Source organism: Amblyomma mixtum, chromosome 3, assembly GCF_055824585.1.
Source record: "Amblyomma mixtum isolate Tamu chromosome 3, ASM5582458v1, whole genome shotgun sequence".
NCBI classification, from domain to species: domain Eukaryota; kingdom Metazoa; phylum Arthropoda; class Arachnida; order Ixodida; family Ixodidae; genus Amblyomma; species Amblyomma mixtum.
The window spans coordinates 206,845,868-206,864,071 of NC_143014.1; the positions used below are offsets into that span (position 1 = coordinate 206,845,868).

Genomic DNA, 18,204 nt, shown 5'->3' on the forward strand with positions numbered 1-18,204 from the left:
CACGTTTCCCCGTATAATGCCGCTACCGCCGCCATTCCTACTGCCCTGCACGCGAAATAGAAGGCGCAGTACACAGAGGCAGGCGCGCGGGCCCGCGAGTTAGGGCGCATCCTTAGCGCGCAATCTCGGGAAAACTCGCGCGGTGCCGCATGGTCACCTGAAGTGGGTTGTTGGCGGGTGCGATTCGCACCGGCCGGTATCCGCGCGCGCCGGAATCGCGCAACGCGGCCACGTCTGCATTTTCGTTTTGTTTTTGTTTCTCCACTTCCGGTCTTCCACTTCCGACAGGGACCCCGCTTGCTGGAAGTGACGACCACCCGGAAGTGTCAGCGACTGAACGGCGGAGGCGCGCGCGAGCCCGCGTGTGCTCGGACGCCCGGTCCGAATCGATTTCGAAGGGTCGAATAGTGGTGCGGACCGCTCGAGGAGCTTGACTGTCGCTCGGAATGCGCGGTGTTTTTCCACGTCATGGCCGCGTTGCTGCCTGGAACGCTCCTGCCGCTTGTCTCAATCATGCTTGCACTGCCGCCCCGGCGGGAAGCAGCAAGGCGGAAAGACACGCGTTCCGGGTATCTTTATACATAGATGAGGTTCGTAACAGTATATATACCCTGCCGAGTAGTGGGAAGGGGCGTTGTGTTGACCCCGAGCTCCGGCTGAGCGGGACAGGTGACGTTCGTGTTCGGACGTGGAACGCGCTTATAGTCGTGACTAACGGTGCCTCACGATGCGTGTATAAGCGAGATGCCGGCTCGTAAGGTGATCTGCGCCCGTCGTTCTCCTCTTTAGTTGAGCGTCCGAAATTGTGGCACGACTTTCACTGTGAGGTGTGCTGAAAACGGCTGCTTGCTCATACAATCACTTCTTATGCAGCGAATTCAGCAGAAAGTGTGTGTTTAATTGTGAACCTCGATTTGGCCGGAGACGCGATTGCCCCTAATCATATTGCAACGGGAGTTTATCAGGCTTTATTAAAAGATGAGCCAGTGATAACAGCACTGCGCCATAATGTGGAGAGTATGGTTGTGGCACTTTCTGTTTCAGTTTGGACCCAGTAGGTTCGCAGTGGTTCAAATTTTAAACTGTTTGGATCACCGCTTGGTCGCGCAAGTCGCGCAGCAGGGTATACCGGAAGTGCTGGCCGCAAAACTAAACTGGGCCACGCCGCCCCATCTGCATCTCTTGACAAAACGCAGCTTTCTACCAGACGGCCCAGGGATTACGAACCTGTTTCGGTTTTTCAGCGAGGAGATGTAACAACATCGTTTGTCAAAGCGTTTCTCTTGTTTTGCGTGTCTTCGTTCGCTATGTTGTTCACGTTTCCGATTCGCCGCAGCCTCATCGCTCTTGGGCGATTCTTCCGTTCTCTCTATCTCTAGCTCTCGGTCTGTCCCGTTTCTTCGTCTGTGGGCAGACAACCTGTTTAACTGCACGCAAATTACCAAACGTAAACAAAGGAGCGTTACGCATGACCTAGTTTTGGTAAGAAAGTTAAGCAATTTAGCGCCTTCCATGCGAACTCGGGAACGCGACATTTTGCCTTTGACTTTCTTACAGATAGCCTTAACAAAAGTCAGACAGCTATGGCGCTCTGCTGGTGGGATCATCAGTGCCGCGACACAATTTCGCGCGTTCGATAATCCATCCCTTATTACAATTTTCATTGGCACCATGCGTAAACGTGCTTCCTTACTGCGGTTCTACAGGTTGCATTTTGAGGCGATTTGCATAGATCTTTTGACCCTTATTACGCCCTCTCGTCGTGGTCTGTAGAGGTTGTTAAACGATATACAGCCGAGCCTACTTATAACGGCTGCAGATATAACGAACGCTCGTTTATTCGAGCGTTTGCGGTGCTAACGTCAAAATATGCAATAGGGCAATGGCAATTCGTCTCAGATGCAATGAACGTCTGTGGCCGCGCAACTCGGTTATAGCGGACGAGGAGGTGCCGTAAACTCAGTTCCGAGGTTGAAAAAAACTTGCGCTTTGCAGCGAGCATAGTGACCGAGGAGTGTCTCTATGCCCCCGCGACACCGCCCTGGAAAGAAAATAAAAAGGCGGCATTGAAAGTGTAGTTAACCGCCCGACGAGGTCAATCATTGCCTGCATCTGCACTGGCTGGTCAAAGCATCCGAAGTGGAAGCAGAAGCTACTGCCCATGGTGACGGACCAAGTAACGGCAGCGATTGGAGAAGGTTGAATGCCTTGCTGGCCACGCTGGCATGCGCCGCCTGCCCAGTCGGCTCCACCTTTTGTGCTGCTAATGTACAGGCAGCGGCAGTTAGCAGACAGTGCAGCTGATACATCCTGTGCGCACTTGCGCTGCGCTGCTTTCGTTGCTGCATGGGCCTAGGAATGATAGACGACGCTGTCGAATACACACGTGGTCAAACGCATGTCAATTTGTGACAACGCGTCGTTGATGCAAAGCTGAATTGTGAAAAGTGGTTTTTAGGAAGGTGAATGCCGCAGTAACTGTCTCACTTCTTGGTCGACCGCGCCATAAGGGAAGGCGGGAAGGTGGGAGTGATAGAAGAAAGAGAGAAAGTGGTGCCGTAGGGGAGGTCTCCGGAATAATTTCGACCACCTGGGGATGGCGTGCACTGGCATCGCACAGCACATGGGCGCCTTTTATGTTCCGCCTCTATCAGAACGTGGTCACCGCGGCCTGGTTCTACCACCAGTGCCGTGGAGGCTTCCGCCGCCACTAGTTATATCGCATTCCTAAAGCAGCTTGTGGGCAGCAACGCTATCGGTGAGGGGCATGTGACTATTTTGGAGAGCTTGTAAAGCGCCGTATTAGGGTCTAGTTAGACTAAACAGACACGCATAACGGACTTACACTGTCTGACTTTGTATTTTTGGCTGTAATATGGGAAGTGCACTTACTGCGAACATCAAATACAAAGAATTCAATCCGCGTGACCGTCAGCTTCGTTATAAGTGGACTGGACTGCATATTATCTCTGAAGCTGTTGCTGGAACTGAACGTATGAGCAGTGCTTTGGGATTGTAACAGACACGCCGACTGTATGCCTGAGGAGGCCTTCGTGTTGCCATGTCTGATGGTGTGCCCTCTTCTTCTTTCGGGTGCGCAGGACACCGAGTCCATGACCCGGCAGTGGTCTGCGATGGAGGCAGCGCTGCGCTCGACGGCCGAGCAGGCTGTGCAAACCATCTTCCCGACGCTGGTGAGAGTCAGCGGTGAGGCCGAGCTGTCTGGGGACTGCCAGGCGGCGCTACTTCAAGTCATACTGGGAGTCAGACGCCTGCGGGACTGGGCTATACGCCGTGAGTACACCTTCCCACACCGAGGCGTAGCTCCGCCCACAGCGAGTCATACTGGGAGCATAATGGAAATATTGCTTCGAGTGTCGAAGATTGTTGGTTTCTACAGGGCGAAATGCGGTCAGAAAAATTTTATTGTAATAATTTTACTCATCGATGCACCGTTCACGTGTTTTGATATCACGAAAACTGCGCCTAAAGAAAGCGGTAATCGGCGCATTCTGACCAGTCTTCGTGGAAGAGCGGTGGAGAGCCATACTTCATAGGAAGTACCCGCCGCTGTGACTCAGTGGTTACGGCGCTCGGCTGCTGAGCCGGAGGACCCAGGTTCAAATCCGGCGGTCGCGCTTCGAGGGAGGCGAAGAGAAAAAGGCGTCCTTATGTTGTGCGATGTCAGCGCACGTTTAAAAACACCAGGTTGTCTAAATTAACCCGGAGCCCTGCACTACGGCGTCCCTCATAGATCATGTTTAGCTAGACTTTAAATCTTACAATTTAGAATTTTTTTCTCCATAGGAAGTACACTGTGTAAGGATAAATGCTGTGAAAAAAAGAACAGTTAAATCTGTATCTCTGTGAGCCATGCATCACAGATTAAGAAAAAGCAGTGGCACGGTTGCCAGTTGAGTATCGCCTCGCGCCTGTGGTTGCCGCTAATGGACACTCATACAAGTGTCCTAAAAAGAAAACAATCCACTAAACCTCTGGTGCGGTACCTTTGAGCGGCTGGCAGCCACAACACAGTACGAACTACTTAACCGTGCGCCTTGCTCCATGTCGTAGAAATTGGGTTTCAAATGGAGCACAGTGATGATTTCTGTGTGCGCGCGTGATGTTCGCAAATAAATAGACATACACTTTAGTTATGGCCCAATCTTATTTCCTTTCCTAGCGCTTTTTGGTGGGTAGAAACTCACCGACCGCCAATCGTACAGACGGGGCAAAGACGTTCCATGCATGCTCTCGGCGCACACTCCACGCGGCTCGCAGCGTCCGTCCGGCGAGAGTCTCACGCCAGGGGGGGCTCCTCTCGGCCAGTCTCTCTCTCGGTCGAGTAGCGGGTGCGTGATCCCGACCGCGTGCCGTTTGTCCTTTGGCGACGGCCAAGGTCGTTCACGCGCGTAAACAGGCGTAAACAAAAACAAAAACATCGGGACCGTTGACCGGGAGCTCCCTTGCGCGTGCGCCGGCGTGGGGCTCCCGCGAAGGGTCCGCGCGCGCGGCACGTACTCCGACGGGAGAGGTGACCGTTCCTCGGACTTTGGTCGGGCGGGCTTACGTGACCGGGCCGGCGTGCGCAAATGCCCCACGTGCGCCGGCGGGATCACGGCTGGTCCGAACTCACGCGGACGTGCCCTATCAGCGGCGTCGTCGCGCCGCCAGCAGGGGTCCCACGGAATGCGGCGTGGCGGGCGAAGATTGCGGGAGGCGGAGATTCATAGTACGGATGAAGGGGACGCTGTGCCCGCCTCCGTTTTTACGCACACACACACACACACACGGACGCAACAAACATGATGCCGCCAGGATCGATCTTGGCTCATCGTTGCTTCGCTCGGAGATGCGGTAGCATCGCTCTCCCTTTCCTAAGTGCTTCGCACCAGCGCAGGTACCCTCCAAACTTCAAAACGCGATTTCCCTCTTGTGTCGGCGTATCGATCGTGTGTTGTGTATTTTCTTATTGTATTTATGCATTGAGCGAGCAGTATATACGAATATCGAATCTGTAGTTAAACGGTGTTGCTCAATCGTCTGTGCCCATTTTTAAATTGAGTAGATCTCAGCCCTGGAAAAAAAAAATGCTACAGCTCAGAAGGGTATGGCCTCGACAGAACCGGCTGTCAACTCCAGCAATATTTATTGTCATAATTACTATTCGATTTTGTTTCTAATCCAGGCGTGTAGCCTTTGCCAGGTTGGCCCCGGTACCGGGTTCACGAGGTGCCTGTGAGAGCAATGAGTAATTGATAACGTTCCCACTGCTTCGCGCCTTTGCGCTGGAGTTCATGTCTCCGGGGGCAGAAATTATTCAGAGGGGAAAGTTGGGATTTCTACTGGCGAGTTGCGTCAAAATTGAATTCTCTTGGAATATATGTGCCTTCGCAAAAGAGAAAAGAAATTTGGAAACGGTGATAGGGTGGCTGAACAGACACGCTTTCAGCTGGTTACCCTGCACTGCAGGAAAGGAAAAAAAGGAGCAGAGAGGAGAAAAGCGGGACATAAAGGGCCATATACATGCCAGACGATGAGCGCTGTACTTGTCCAATTCGTCAATCTAAGACAGGGGAGCCGTGCTCGAGAAAGCCTTCATAGCTGAGGACTACTCGGTTCTGCACTCTAAAAAGAGCTAACTATTTCACAAACGTTTACTCCACATAAATTGACTAAGCAGTGAAATGCCTCATTCAGCAGTGTACGGCAGGGAGTAAAACTCTTTGTGCACTCCCTTTACGGGCAAAAAGAGTTGCAGCATGGTTGTAATTTCTTCACTTGTATTATGCAGCGTGTGGTCACCTGTGACCTGCATCTCTCACAAAATACTTCTGTCGCTGATTCCGGTGAATGAAAAATAAAGAGATCGCCCTTTGCATAGCAGGAAGAAAGTGGTATACCACAGCGGAAGTTCTCAGTAAGCACCGTTCAGTGAAGGCATGACTTACGTACGTAAGTTTCAGAAGAGACTGACTCCTAACTGTCTCAAGTAAACAGTTACAGCCCTATGCTACGCGAAAAGGTTCTATACCCTTCGGGTGTCCCATTCACGTATTCATACATCTGTTTCAAAGCAGCGACCTTCCGAGGAAAAACGTTTCCCATAAACAACCGATACTTGGGCTGTAAGGAAAACATTTCCGCTAAATCCCCGTAAATCTTCTCTGTTCGGTGCGAAACTTGACTAACTATTTCACATGTCATTGCTATTACGGCGTGAATGTTCGACGTGACTGTAAGTGAATCTACACTCACTTTTTAATAGAATGAATTATGTAAGAGGGCGCCAGTGATCTCTGTTAAAGAAGGGCAAGCCTTCAACATTCCGTACTCTATGAAATAGGGTACTAACCATCAGGGGTTAGCAATAACCACCAGCCTGGGGTAATTATGAAGATAATTAATGATTAGATGCATAATTATCCTTATTTAATAGGAACTGACGTCCGCAGCGGCTGACAGTTTGTGGCTGAAAAGATTTCTATTGTTTCAAGCTTACTTCCTTTAGGAGCTTTTTAAAGTGTTCGCCTAAACGCCCACTACGTGTTTATAAGAGTGGCGTTTGTACCAGCCGTAGTCAAGAGGGGGCGTACCCGGATCTGGATTCCTTGCTTGGTTGCAGTTTATTATTTTCTAAAGTTTCGTAGTACGAGGAGTACATCCACTCCTGCAGGGGTGTATGTGTGCTGCAATCTGGCTGGAACGATTGGGGCAATTCTGGCAAAAGGAGAACAATGGGACAAGTGTCTACACCATCGAAAGGTGTTCCTAGAACCCCTTTACTAACGGATAAGGTTGATTGGTTTGGTTTATGGGGTTTAACGTCCCAAAGCGACTTAGGCTATGAGAGACGCTAACGCATAAGGAACCTCTGCTGCGGCAGCGAACGGTTGTCAGCTGTCAGATCTGCCGAGTGCAGCGTACCGAGCTCGTCTTCCATTAGTACACTGAGGGCGTGACTAAAGGAGACATCTGACTGTCTCGTTACAACCACAGGGGAAGCAGGAAGGGCTATGGCTCGTCCCGATCGGGATCGCAAGGGTAGAAGATGCAGCGAGTTTACTTCGCTTCGTGGTAAGCCAGGTGAAAGAATGCGCTCGAGGCTAGGTTTCAGAGAACGCAGATTGAAGTTGGCAAAATCATCCGAGTTCAACGCGGAGCAAAATGAACGAGTGATGAGGGGGTATCCAAAGTCCGCTGACCAACGTTTCGACACGAGGAGTTGTCTTAGTCTTGGCCCAGACGACCTTACTGCAGATTTCATGGCTTTCCAAGCAAAAGTTTTGCGGCTTGATATATATCACTTACAAAATACTGGATGCACCCGCCGCGATGGCTCAGTGGCTTTTGTGGGAGGGTTCTGATCCCAACATACCCAGCAATTCTGGACAAAAATGTTTCAACAGGAAGGAGTTTAAGAACGCAGTTTTTTCCTATATTGTAAGATTTCACTATATATATATCAGCATATCTCCCGTTGGCAGGCTTGCATTTTCTGCTTTCATGTTTTTTTTTTTAATTCGATACTGTCAATACCATCAGGGATCGTAACAGGGAGGGCATTCAAAGTACAGAGGCACACAAAAAAAGAGGCTGTCGTCAAAAAGCTCTACAATGCTTTTCTATGGCAGCCTGAACTGCCCGATGCGAAAGATGGAAAAACTTTAAAAGAAAGATTTTGCCACGCATCGGAAGAATGGAGCACTACCTTTATTTTTTCCATAGCACTGCCTCACAATATTCCAATATTCAAATTTTTTGTCTGAGAATGCTGGACGTGGTTCGCGAGATCAAAACCCGACGGGGCGACTGCATTTCGATGGAGGCGAAATGTAAAAACTCCCGTCTTCTCTACGATGTCAGTGCCCGTTACAGAACTCCGGCTGGTCAAAATTAATCCAGAGCCCCCCCCCCCCCTCACGACTACGGTGGTGGCTCTCATAGCCCATGTGTCGCTTAGGGACGTTGAACCCCACATACAGAAAATATAGGGTGCATCAGAAAAAGAAAGAACCTTTTTCAGGACCCCGCCAGCTCGCTCTACTGCGTCATAAACCAATCGCAGAGCACTCAGGAAGCAGGCAGTGTTTAAAATGACTCGTTGGCACCCAAATCTTTTGTTGCAACCTTTGAAAGCTTTTGAGAGCGGTGACTTCCTCCCCCTCCGCTTTTTTTTCTACTTGGTAGAGTCCGTTGCGTTTGTCGAATATAAATTTCATTACTGCGAGAACTGATTGGCTCTAAATCAGTAAAGTCACTGACGGTTAAGTTCGATTCTTGCTCTAGGATGCTGCGTCGTCTCAGCTTCAACCAGGCCGAATTGTGGTTAACGGCACAGAAGAATACTATATCGCAGTGGATCGATTGCGTTCATAGTAAAGAAGTTACAGGCACTTCTAATGTCTGTTTTAGGGATAATCCTGCTGCAAAGGCAACACAGAAAAACCTTTTCCTTGGACTTTTATGGCGTTACGGAGGAACAGTTTCTGGCGGTGACGACGTACGCGACATTTAGAGTACAATCAGGTGAATGAAACCGTGACTTTTTTCTGTTCCGAGTGATCGATGCGATCCTAACCGCTGCAGGGATGAACTGCTGACACTGTGTGTTTCTAAAGGTAGTAAATCTCAGAAAAGTGCGAGAAACGCAGTCGCCATTGTGAAGAGTCTGCTGCACTAGAGTTTTCCTGTAATCGGCTTTGGCTGCACGCGTTGGGCATCTGGAACGGCTGGCAGGGCGCGCATACATCGTCTAGCCTTGAGAACAGCGTCGACACCGGGCCTCCCTCCAGACTAGGGTTTGTGCTGTGTATAAGGCGGTATCCAGGAATCATTTCTTGCCGTTATCAAAATTAGTGCTGAGCAAAGACAGCTACACCAGATGGGCAATCGCCTACTATAAACGAGGTGCTGGGTTCTAATTCCAGACACAGCCGCTGCCTTTCTCGTCTTGCGGAGGACTGCAGGCGAATGTTTGCAGTTTTAGCGATGGCTCATTGTTGTGATGAATAAATGAAATTTGAGGACACGTTCAAATATAATGAAATTATGATGGCAAAAAAAAATGACGGTGCTCTGTATTCTCCTGTTATGGTATTGAAGTTGCACCTGGGTAGAATATCCGCAATTATTATTAACGGTATTAGAATTCAATTCAATGCCTTAAACATCATAACTTTCAATATCTGCCATCACTAAGAAAGTAATGAATTTTAGATTGTGTTGAGGTAAAGCTCGTAAAGCTTTAGATGGCATTGATTTTCATCTTCTTTTGGAGGAGATGAGTGCATGCACAAAGACTGGCTAAGAATGCCAAGCGATCCTAGCGAGACGTTGCTGGCGAGGGCGTTCTCTGCAGTCTCTGTGGCGTGAGCTTTTTAGCCAAGGTGCATTAATATGCAACGGAAGATAAGATGTGCAAGCATACTCTTCCTGTGGCGCTGTTCCCATGAGTATAATTCCCCAGTGGTGTTGCATGATCGGTTATGTGCCTCTGCCTTTCACCCCTGTTGGTGGCGTTCACTTGGGTACGGTGAATTTCGCAATGTTCGCTGTGAAAAATTCGTCGTGACAGTTTTCTCACGAAATGCCCGTCGGACAGGTTCGTAGGAAGTGAGAATGTGTGACGTCGTCTCTTTTAGACAGTCCCCATCACCGCATGGCCCAACTCGCTCGCGTGCTCGATGTTCGTGCAGTGTGGGTTGTTGCTGGAGAGGGCAATCGGCGCTCCGGCCACTCTTGCTTTATGCGTTGTAGAACTGTCGAGACACGGACTCCCGCAGTGTTGACTCCCAGTGATTTCGTTCCTACGGCAGACGGCCGCTTTGTCCGAAAAGGTCCGTTGTCCTGCGAGGCGATGTGTTTGCACTTGCACCGCCGTCTCGTCCTTGCCCCCGATGTGCGCTGGGTCCCGAAAAGGCGAACCGTGTGGGCGCCCAACAAGGCGTCACGCATGGTCAGGTGGCGTCTTTTGCCGAGTGGACGCCAATACGTCGGTGGAGCGTCGGGCTGTCCTCGGCCAGCGCGGGATGGCCATTGTTGCGCCTTGACGGACGTTTTGGGGGCGAGTCCTTGAGGTTCGAACTCGTCCATGTCCTCTCCGAGAGGGACTGAGTTACTGAGTGGCGCGCGCTGACCACTGCCAGGCGACTTGTATCTTTCTTCGGCAGTCAGTGCTGGGGCACTTCCCTCGAAGTTTGTAAATATGCGCTGAATCTTGATGTAATTTACTGAGGGAACGGAAAAACAGCAAATTTGCCCGTCCACATGAAGTACTGCACCTAAGGTACAGGTATCTAAGGTAAGGTACAGCAAAGTTTTTTTTATTTTAAATACTTATCAAGACTCAGCGTGTATACACCAACTTATGCATTTCAGTAAAGTTCCTTGTAGGGCAAGCCGAGGTATTAGTAGTGGTTTTTAATAAGCATAGTAAATGGAAGGAAAAGATTTTTGCTAGCCGCGGCTCCTGCTATGGCTGCGGGAAGCACCTGAGCTGGGGCAGCGGAAATAAAGGATAGCAGGCAGTGTGTAGAAGTGAAAAGAACGAGGGGAGGGGACAGTTAGAAAATGTAAAGGGAGAGGTACACTGTAATAAATCTACTTACATATTAACATATGCACAGGTCGCACCGCGTGTTGATTTAGTTAAGCACAGTACAAACACGCGCGCACGGCACAATGTACAGTACAGCTGGAGTAGGGCGTCCAGCTGTTCATCGTCCAAGGTAGCACACGCGGAGCGTTCGCTCACTGCGCGTCACTACCTGGCGGAGAACAGACGGGATGTCAAGCCCGCAAGCTGAGGGTGCATTTTTTTTGTTTTTGAAGGAAACCTGTAGCAAAAAAAAAAAAAAGCGCGCACACGAAAGATGACACCCGTAAACGCTTATAGTTGGCGCCTTCTTTCACGTCTTTTTCGCCCTATAAGCCACTGTCGAGAACGAAAAAGAAAATAAACCGGACTATGCATTGTCTCGCTCGTACAGCAGCGACGCTGAGCCTTTCTCTACTTGGAAACACACGCAAGCGTGCGTGTCCAAGCGTGCGCGTGTTTGGCGTTTTCGTGCTTGGCACCCACGGAGGTTTTTCAGAGAGCAAAATTCAGGCGCTAGTTCTGCTGCAAAAGGAAAGATCACGAGATACTTGTTCAGCCCAGAGTCGTGTAAGGTCTCATTGAACGCGGAGGTTTGTAGACGAGGATGTGGTGCCGTAAAGGCGCGTTGAATGGCCGGTTGGCTGAATAACAAGAAAGCAGCCCTGAGACTTGATACAATGAAAAGGACAGCGCCCGTGTCCCGTTTCAACGCTGTTTCGCTGGGGTGGGCGCAGCGTTTGCCCTGTAGCTAGCAAGTGTGATGTTCTTATACCTGTCAGGCGCAGACGTGTCTGCAGTCAGTCGTACTCCTCATAGGTCGTGTTTAAGGGACTAGCGCAACGAACCGTGGCAGTCACGTTCAAATACTTGGCGATGGCGTTAGTCAGCCCTTTCCGACCTGGTCACGCTGGTTTACTATATCGCCCATGAAGGATCCTCCGATCATTTGCAATTTGCAATTCCTTGAGTCTATCTCCATGTTTTATAGCCGAATGCATTAACAAATGTCCTTTATGGCTCAACGACAACACATCTTTCTACAGTTAATGGAAGAAAAATTTCATTCCAGGTTTGCGCACGTTGCAAATACGCTCGCCTTCTCGATTCCTTAGTTCTTACTTCGCTTAGTTGGCAGTTGCACAAATACATCAGCTCAAGACGCATTCTCAAAATGAAACTTCCAAACTCGAACGCCTGCAGTATTTTATCGAGATTAAACCGCCACGAGAACCATCCAGCGAGCTGCGCTGTTCGCAGACGTGGTCAAGTAAGGCCCGTCCATGCGCCATCGCCATTTACTTCTGAGGATCGTCGACGACTGAGCTTTCTGGTCTGTTTCTGGTCTGCATACAGGCGCCATCACGTCTTCGCGACAGTAATAGCCATACAAAGTCTGGAAATTAATTAGAGTAACAAAACGGTGATGATTTCGCCTGGAATCATGGCTTTTGGGAGCTACACCCATGAGAACGTTACTTTCTAAAGATATGTGCTGTTTAGCCTATCAGGTACTATGGGCTTTCTTTGGCTAGCTTCTACCGAAAAGGTCTGAATTAACAGTTTTCAGCTATGCCAGAGGCTACTTGCGTAAAATTTGATTTTGTCCCCCATCCGCAGCCCCATAAGCGCGATCAAAATACACCTTTAGGTACGCCTGTGATCAGATCCAGCACGATTTTTTTTATTGTGTACTATGCTTGTGTTTTAGTTTGTCAGACTTAATAAGAATTTAACAAAATCCTGTCAAAACATTGGGCTTGCGCGAGCATTTGATTAATTTTGTCATAGAATACCAAATCAAACTCATTTACCCAAGAAGCGATTTTAGCGCACTTTTTTAAACCTAAAAGCCGCCTTTCAACGCAAGCGAATGCACCCCTAACACGCACAGCATATTTACGTCCCTGTTATTTTCGCACTTTATTGGCTTCCATCGTGTTATACTGGTGCAACTCGACACCTTGTTTGACGTACAAACTTCGTTAAAAGTCTTAGGATCACAGGATTCGTCTTTGAGCCCTTTAGTGGAGCCCATGCGGCACCCCTATAGATTAAAAGGTATCAAAAGATGAGTACGAGCATTCTTCTGTCTCTCTGTAGAATTAGAGCTTCTTCATCATCATCACTATATTGAACCTAACTACGTCCATTGCAGGGCAAAGGCCTATCCCCCATTGACCTCCTGCTAACCGCCTCAGCGCATACTGCGGCCCCTTTATTCCCACAAACTTCCGAAACTCACGCGACCACCTGACTCTCTGTCTGCCCCTGCTACCTGTGCCTTCCCTTGGAATCCACTTGAATGCCCTAACGGACCATCGGCTATGTTTCCATCGCATTATTTTCCCTATACATATGCTTCAGGGTGTCATAGGCGCCCCATTGCACGACTGAAAAGCAGACTATGTGGCTTGAAGACTTTTGACAAAGAGTGTACACGTACCTACGGGCGAAAACAAGTAGAGCTCTCCGCGGTGTTCACACTCCACTGACGCCCTACCAGCCAAAATAGTTCGGGTTGGCGCGGTCATAACTGCAGTTATACAGTCGAACTTCGTTATAACGAATCGGTTTGTAACAAAATAATGGATATAACGAAAGAATGACGGTTCCCTTCGAAAGCTTGGTTAACGTGGGCTATAACGAAGCTACGGCTATAACGAAGTAATAGTCGGGCCTCTTCAACTTTGTTGTAACGAGATTCACCTGTAGTTAGCTTGTTTCGCATCAGAACACCATGCCTCTGAATTTTTGTTGGGATAGGCATGAATGGAACGAATGGGAAAGCAGATATTGGCTTCCTTACGTTTCCGGGTTTGTCGTCTGTAGGCAGCGGAGGATTCGCTATCCAGATCGGCTCTGCATACTCCTCTCGTCGTGGAAATTGTTTAGCGTTCGAATGAGGTTGCGTTTACCGAGTGCGACGTGCGCAAGTATTCGGGGTATGTACGCTTCCCCATCGTATTCTGGCCTTTCTCAGCACCTCGCTTCGCAATCAATGGGGCCCCCGCTTATCGCGGCTCGGACGAGACGTTACCGGCGCTAGATGCTCGGCGATATGCGTGTCGCTGAATCGGGACTTTGCTTACGACTCTCGCGTGACCGCTCCACCAGAGCCCTGCCTGCTTTAGGGAACGCGTTCAGAACGGGTCGCGCTCGGAGATCGATCTCTCCCGATGTAACATTTGATACCTCTTGCGCGCTCTGCCTCTCGGGAGGCGCTGACGGAGGAGTTGGTCGCAAAACAAAGCATTTCCCGCGGCAACGCTCGCACGCGGTCACCGCCGCGCGGGGGCGCTCCATCAGATCGTTGTCTTTCGATGCCACCGGCGGTCATTTCCCTGGCGGGTGGACGCGAGGGGGCCCGGCGGGGCGCGAATCCGCTCGGCCACCGCTGCTGCAGAAGCAGGTGGCCGGAAGCGAAAGCAGCGCCCGCGCTTCACCTAGCTTCACCGGCGGCGCGGTCGTCGGCGCCTATTTTCGAGGTCGCGCTTACGGGCGCCCAGCGGCAGGAGCGGCAGCAGGCTGCTCCACTGACACCGCCGGTGTGGCCGGCTCCTTCCTGTTCCGCGAGCCGAAGCCGCGATACGACGCCGCAGTCGTCGTCGCTGACCTTCCGTCCTTGTTGAGCCAACTTCCTGCACCTTTCCGCGCACCCACAGGGCATCCACTGTTAGTCTCGGTTTCTTTCAGACCCTCGCCAGCCCGGCGTCGCTCGTCGATGCCCTCGCAGCGTCTGGAAGATTACCTGCAGCCAAACGCGGACGCATTCCCGCCGTGGAGGTAGCCGTCTGTCGGCGGGGGCTCGGGCATTGCTCAGGTGTCCTAGTTCCCGTTTCTGTGCATCAACTGGCTGGAATTTTTCGAGGAATCGCAGACTGGCGACCTGCTTCGTGAAAATTATTTTTGTCCGCAGCTTGAAAAACCATACGGCAGCCGGGGATGCCCGGAAAATGCCGGGATAGCGAGCACAGCCGCAGTTTACCAACTACACGCGGCCGGCGAAGTTGTGCCCGTGCCGCAAAACTCACAGAACACGATGAACGCTAGTGCAAGCTGACTGTTCGCGAGGAATCGAAGTGGGTGCCTGCAGACCTGCGCAAGTATGTGGCGCCAGCTCTGGCAGAAGATAGTATTAATCACGGGCTCGTCATGCCTACAAGCTTGTCAGCCTGGCACCGTCTCGACTCTGGTGGTTGCGGATGGTCATATGGGTCGGACGAACCATCAGAATATTTCCCAAGTTTCTCACATCTGGAGAAGGTGTTTAAAACGGTGGGCAGAGCCTCTCGCAGCATCTCTCAGCCTCTCGGAGGGCGAGAGGGGGAACTTGTTTATTTTGGGAAAACTGGTGGGCGTCTGGCAGCAGCAGGATTCGTACCGTGCACATCAGATCCTTGTTGAAGAAATAAGGAATTTCTCCCTTTCTCGCACACACTAAAGTTGTCTACTTTAAACGCATAATCTGTCTCACGTAAGTATGACAGGTTAATGGGCAATGCAGCTGGTATCAGGAAATCAACAGCCAAATAGGCGAAGCTGTTGAAGCATTAAAGCCGTCCGTGGGCTTGGTTATCGCACGGTGCGTAATCACGACTGCCAAGGTTAGGGGAACGAGGCAATTAAGAATGCGAGTTTTTATGTGCGAAAACCTTTACGAATTCGACCGCTGAACTGCCAATGCCAGCTGTAGCTTCCGCGACACTGCCGCTCCTTAGTGAGGCCTAAGTGAGGCCATTATCTAAGTAGATTATCGCTGGGCTGTTCAAGAACACCTCAGGGAAGTTGGGCGTTTCCACGTGAATTCTCTGATCGGTAGCGAGAGTTATAATGCTGAAGATGCTTGGTGAACCGTGAATGCATCGTTCCGCATGCTCATGCCAACAAGGCTGTAAGAAGAGACCATTCACTGAGGTATAATTTCTGGAAATCTAAATCCTTCTGTAGGAAAATAACTTAGTGCCGCAAAAGTGCTGCTTGGCTCAAGTAAGCTTTCAGGCACAAATTTCTGCTGATTCCACCTGCTTTATTTCATGCACTTTACAAAGCATTGTGTGATTTTGAAACGAAAGTTTGTTTCAACAGTTCTATGTGCTTTGCGTGGGCGACACTTCAGTGAAGCGAAAATATTTTACCTTCGATTGTTGTTTGAGGTGCCCGGTAGAAACAAAACATACCGACAGAATTGCTTGTCTCGTAGTAAACTGCAAGACATCTTCATCCAAAATTTTTCCAATTTCAAAACGCTGCACTCGTTCTTTCCTCCCCGTCGCTTCGTTTCCGGGTTTTATTTTTTCCGGAATGGGGGGGGGGGGGGGGGGGGGGAAATCGGGCGATATTTTCCGATCTAAAATTTGGGCGCTAATCGGGCTGCGGCGGGAAAATTTCCCCAGTTAGATTTTTTTCGGGTCATCTTGTGCTGCTCAAGACAGTTTACTATTACAGTTACTTTTTTTTTTCTAAGACAAAAAATGCTCTTTTCGCTCAATATTTCAGAAATATTATGGAAATCGCGTATTCAGCTAGAAAACTGTACCAAATGAGATTTTTTTCCCTAATCTGTTAGAAATATTTCGTCGCGCACGTTACCGGTCCCCTACGAAGCACTCCTGCGTCTGAGGAGGACTGCTGCCTGCCTTTATTTGTGCAGTGCGGAAACATTCAACACCATAGCGACGACCTCCAACGCACAAAGTCCTTGGATCAGGGTGTCGTTAGCGTGCATAGCGCTTCATACACTGGTTTTGATAAGGCGCCTTGTCGATATCCATGTTTCGGCCTCTCGCATTTAAATCCCCCCTTTCGAACACATTGTTAAATTCATCCGCCTCATGAAAACAAGCCTTAAAAGAGGTTCAAGATCCCTAGTTGACCGAAGACATTGCTCTGTAATAAGCACTAGACATCAACAAACTTTTCTTGCGGTGTCTTCAGCTTTGTGAACTAGAAAACCGACATCTAGAGGGCTCATTTTCGAGGACGAATCGGGTTTAACTCGATTTTTAGGCAGTACGTTCGGGGCGCAAGATTCGGGTAAAGTCGGGCTTTACACGAAAACGAAGGGCCTAACATGCATAGTTCCGGCCGTGATACTACGGAACACGCTTCGGCGACCGAACTCTTTTCACGCTTTACCTGGAAAATAAGTGGAAAGTTCTTTATAGGTATGCTATAGCACATGCCTCTGGTGCGCTCCCGTCTGACCGCCCCCCCCCCCCCCCCCCCCCCCTAAAAAAAACGAGCAAAAACATCATACCTTCATCACGGAAGGCGTCAGATATTTTCAGACGCCGAGGCAAGCTCCGTAGTATTCTGGCCGCACCGCAGTGCTTAAGACTCAAACCAACGGCCTCTTATCACCCCCGAAGAAGGAGCCGAGCCAGCTTCGAAACGTCGGTATTTTCAAACTTAAAAACTTTTGGTTGTAGATGTCTTGCGGCGTACTGTAAGGTGTCTAGTGGTGTGAAATGTTTCACTGTGGCATTTCACTTTTTTCAGTGGCGATCGACACTTCGCGAAGGGCGCATCCTGCTCCGTGGAATGACGGGGGCTTGATAGAGATTCTACTTTGTTCTGGAGCCATGAAAGGGCATTGCATGCCGCGTTCCATAATTATGAGGTCACTGCATTTGAGATAGGTTGCTATAGGGCATATAGTACCAAACGCGGACTGCGTGCGAAAAGCTCGTCGTTTGCTTTGTATCTGTCGAATTAATCTATACAGTTCCCTGTTCTCGGTCGATCTAGTTCGCGCATAAATAAAAAATGCCTACCTTTCTGGCTCACGTGTTCTGTACTGGTTGAACTGAGCAGGAGGTGGCCTTTTTTTTTATTTCCTTGCCAACCTAAAGGTAAAATATAGACCTTTCTCCTGATCCTGACACCCGAAGATCGACCGTACGCAAACCGTGGTTGCTGTTACGCTAGGTCCCACGTGCGATTATATAATATAACCGGCTTTTCCTGGTTGCACCTCTCACCCGTGTACGCGCGGTAGGCCATTAAGGACCAAACGCCGCGACTTTTTTCTTTCATTTCTTCTTGCCCCCCTCCCCTTTCTTTACTTTTACTCTCCGTCTGGCCAAAAGCGGCTCGGACCTGCGAGCCGCGAAAGTGCTTGCCTCCATTACGTCGTGCCAGAGAGGGGAGAGCGAAACACGCAGTCACGTGTTGATAGCTTAGTGGCGTGTGCGCATAGTTTCCCAGCGTGCGCGTTGCTCTAGTTCCCCGTGTGGGAGCCGCCGGAGCCGGATGCAACGTGCGTTAACGCAACTGGCTCCGCGACCAGGAAGCTTCCACCGGAACCAGTCTGGAGTGCGGCTCGAGTGGTGCGACGACCGGGAAGAAGGAGAAAGCGCTCAGTAATCTTGGAACCCGGCCGCCGATCTTTGGCCGCGCATTTTACGATTGCGGGCAAGCGGCGTCGTAATGCGCGCGGCTGCGAGAGCGAACGCTACAGACGGGTCGGAATCTGATGTTTCTGCTGAGCGGCGTAGCCGTTATTTTAGTTTGCCGTACGTCGGAGGCGCACGGAGCGGGTTCTTGCGTATTGAAATCCGTTACCTCAGTGTGTTTGCAGGTCGTTTTGAGCGTACATTGTGGTC

General features: G+C 50.1%; 1 protein-coding gene across 1 annotated transcript in view; it reads left to right on the plus strand.

Annotated features, from left to right (window-relative positions):
- Window positions 1–18,204, plus strand: part of LOC149353427 (nose resistant to fluoxetine protein 6-like) — a 59,523-nt gene that overhangs the window by 14,467 nt on the left and 26,852 nt on the right. The window contains exon 2 of the mRNA XM_089577349.1: window positions 3,102–3,294. Coding sequence (XP_089433475.1) covers window positions 3,102–3,294 — 193 coding nt within the window. The remainder of the gene's footprint in view (window positions 1–3,101; window positions 3,295–18,204) is intronic.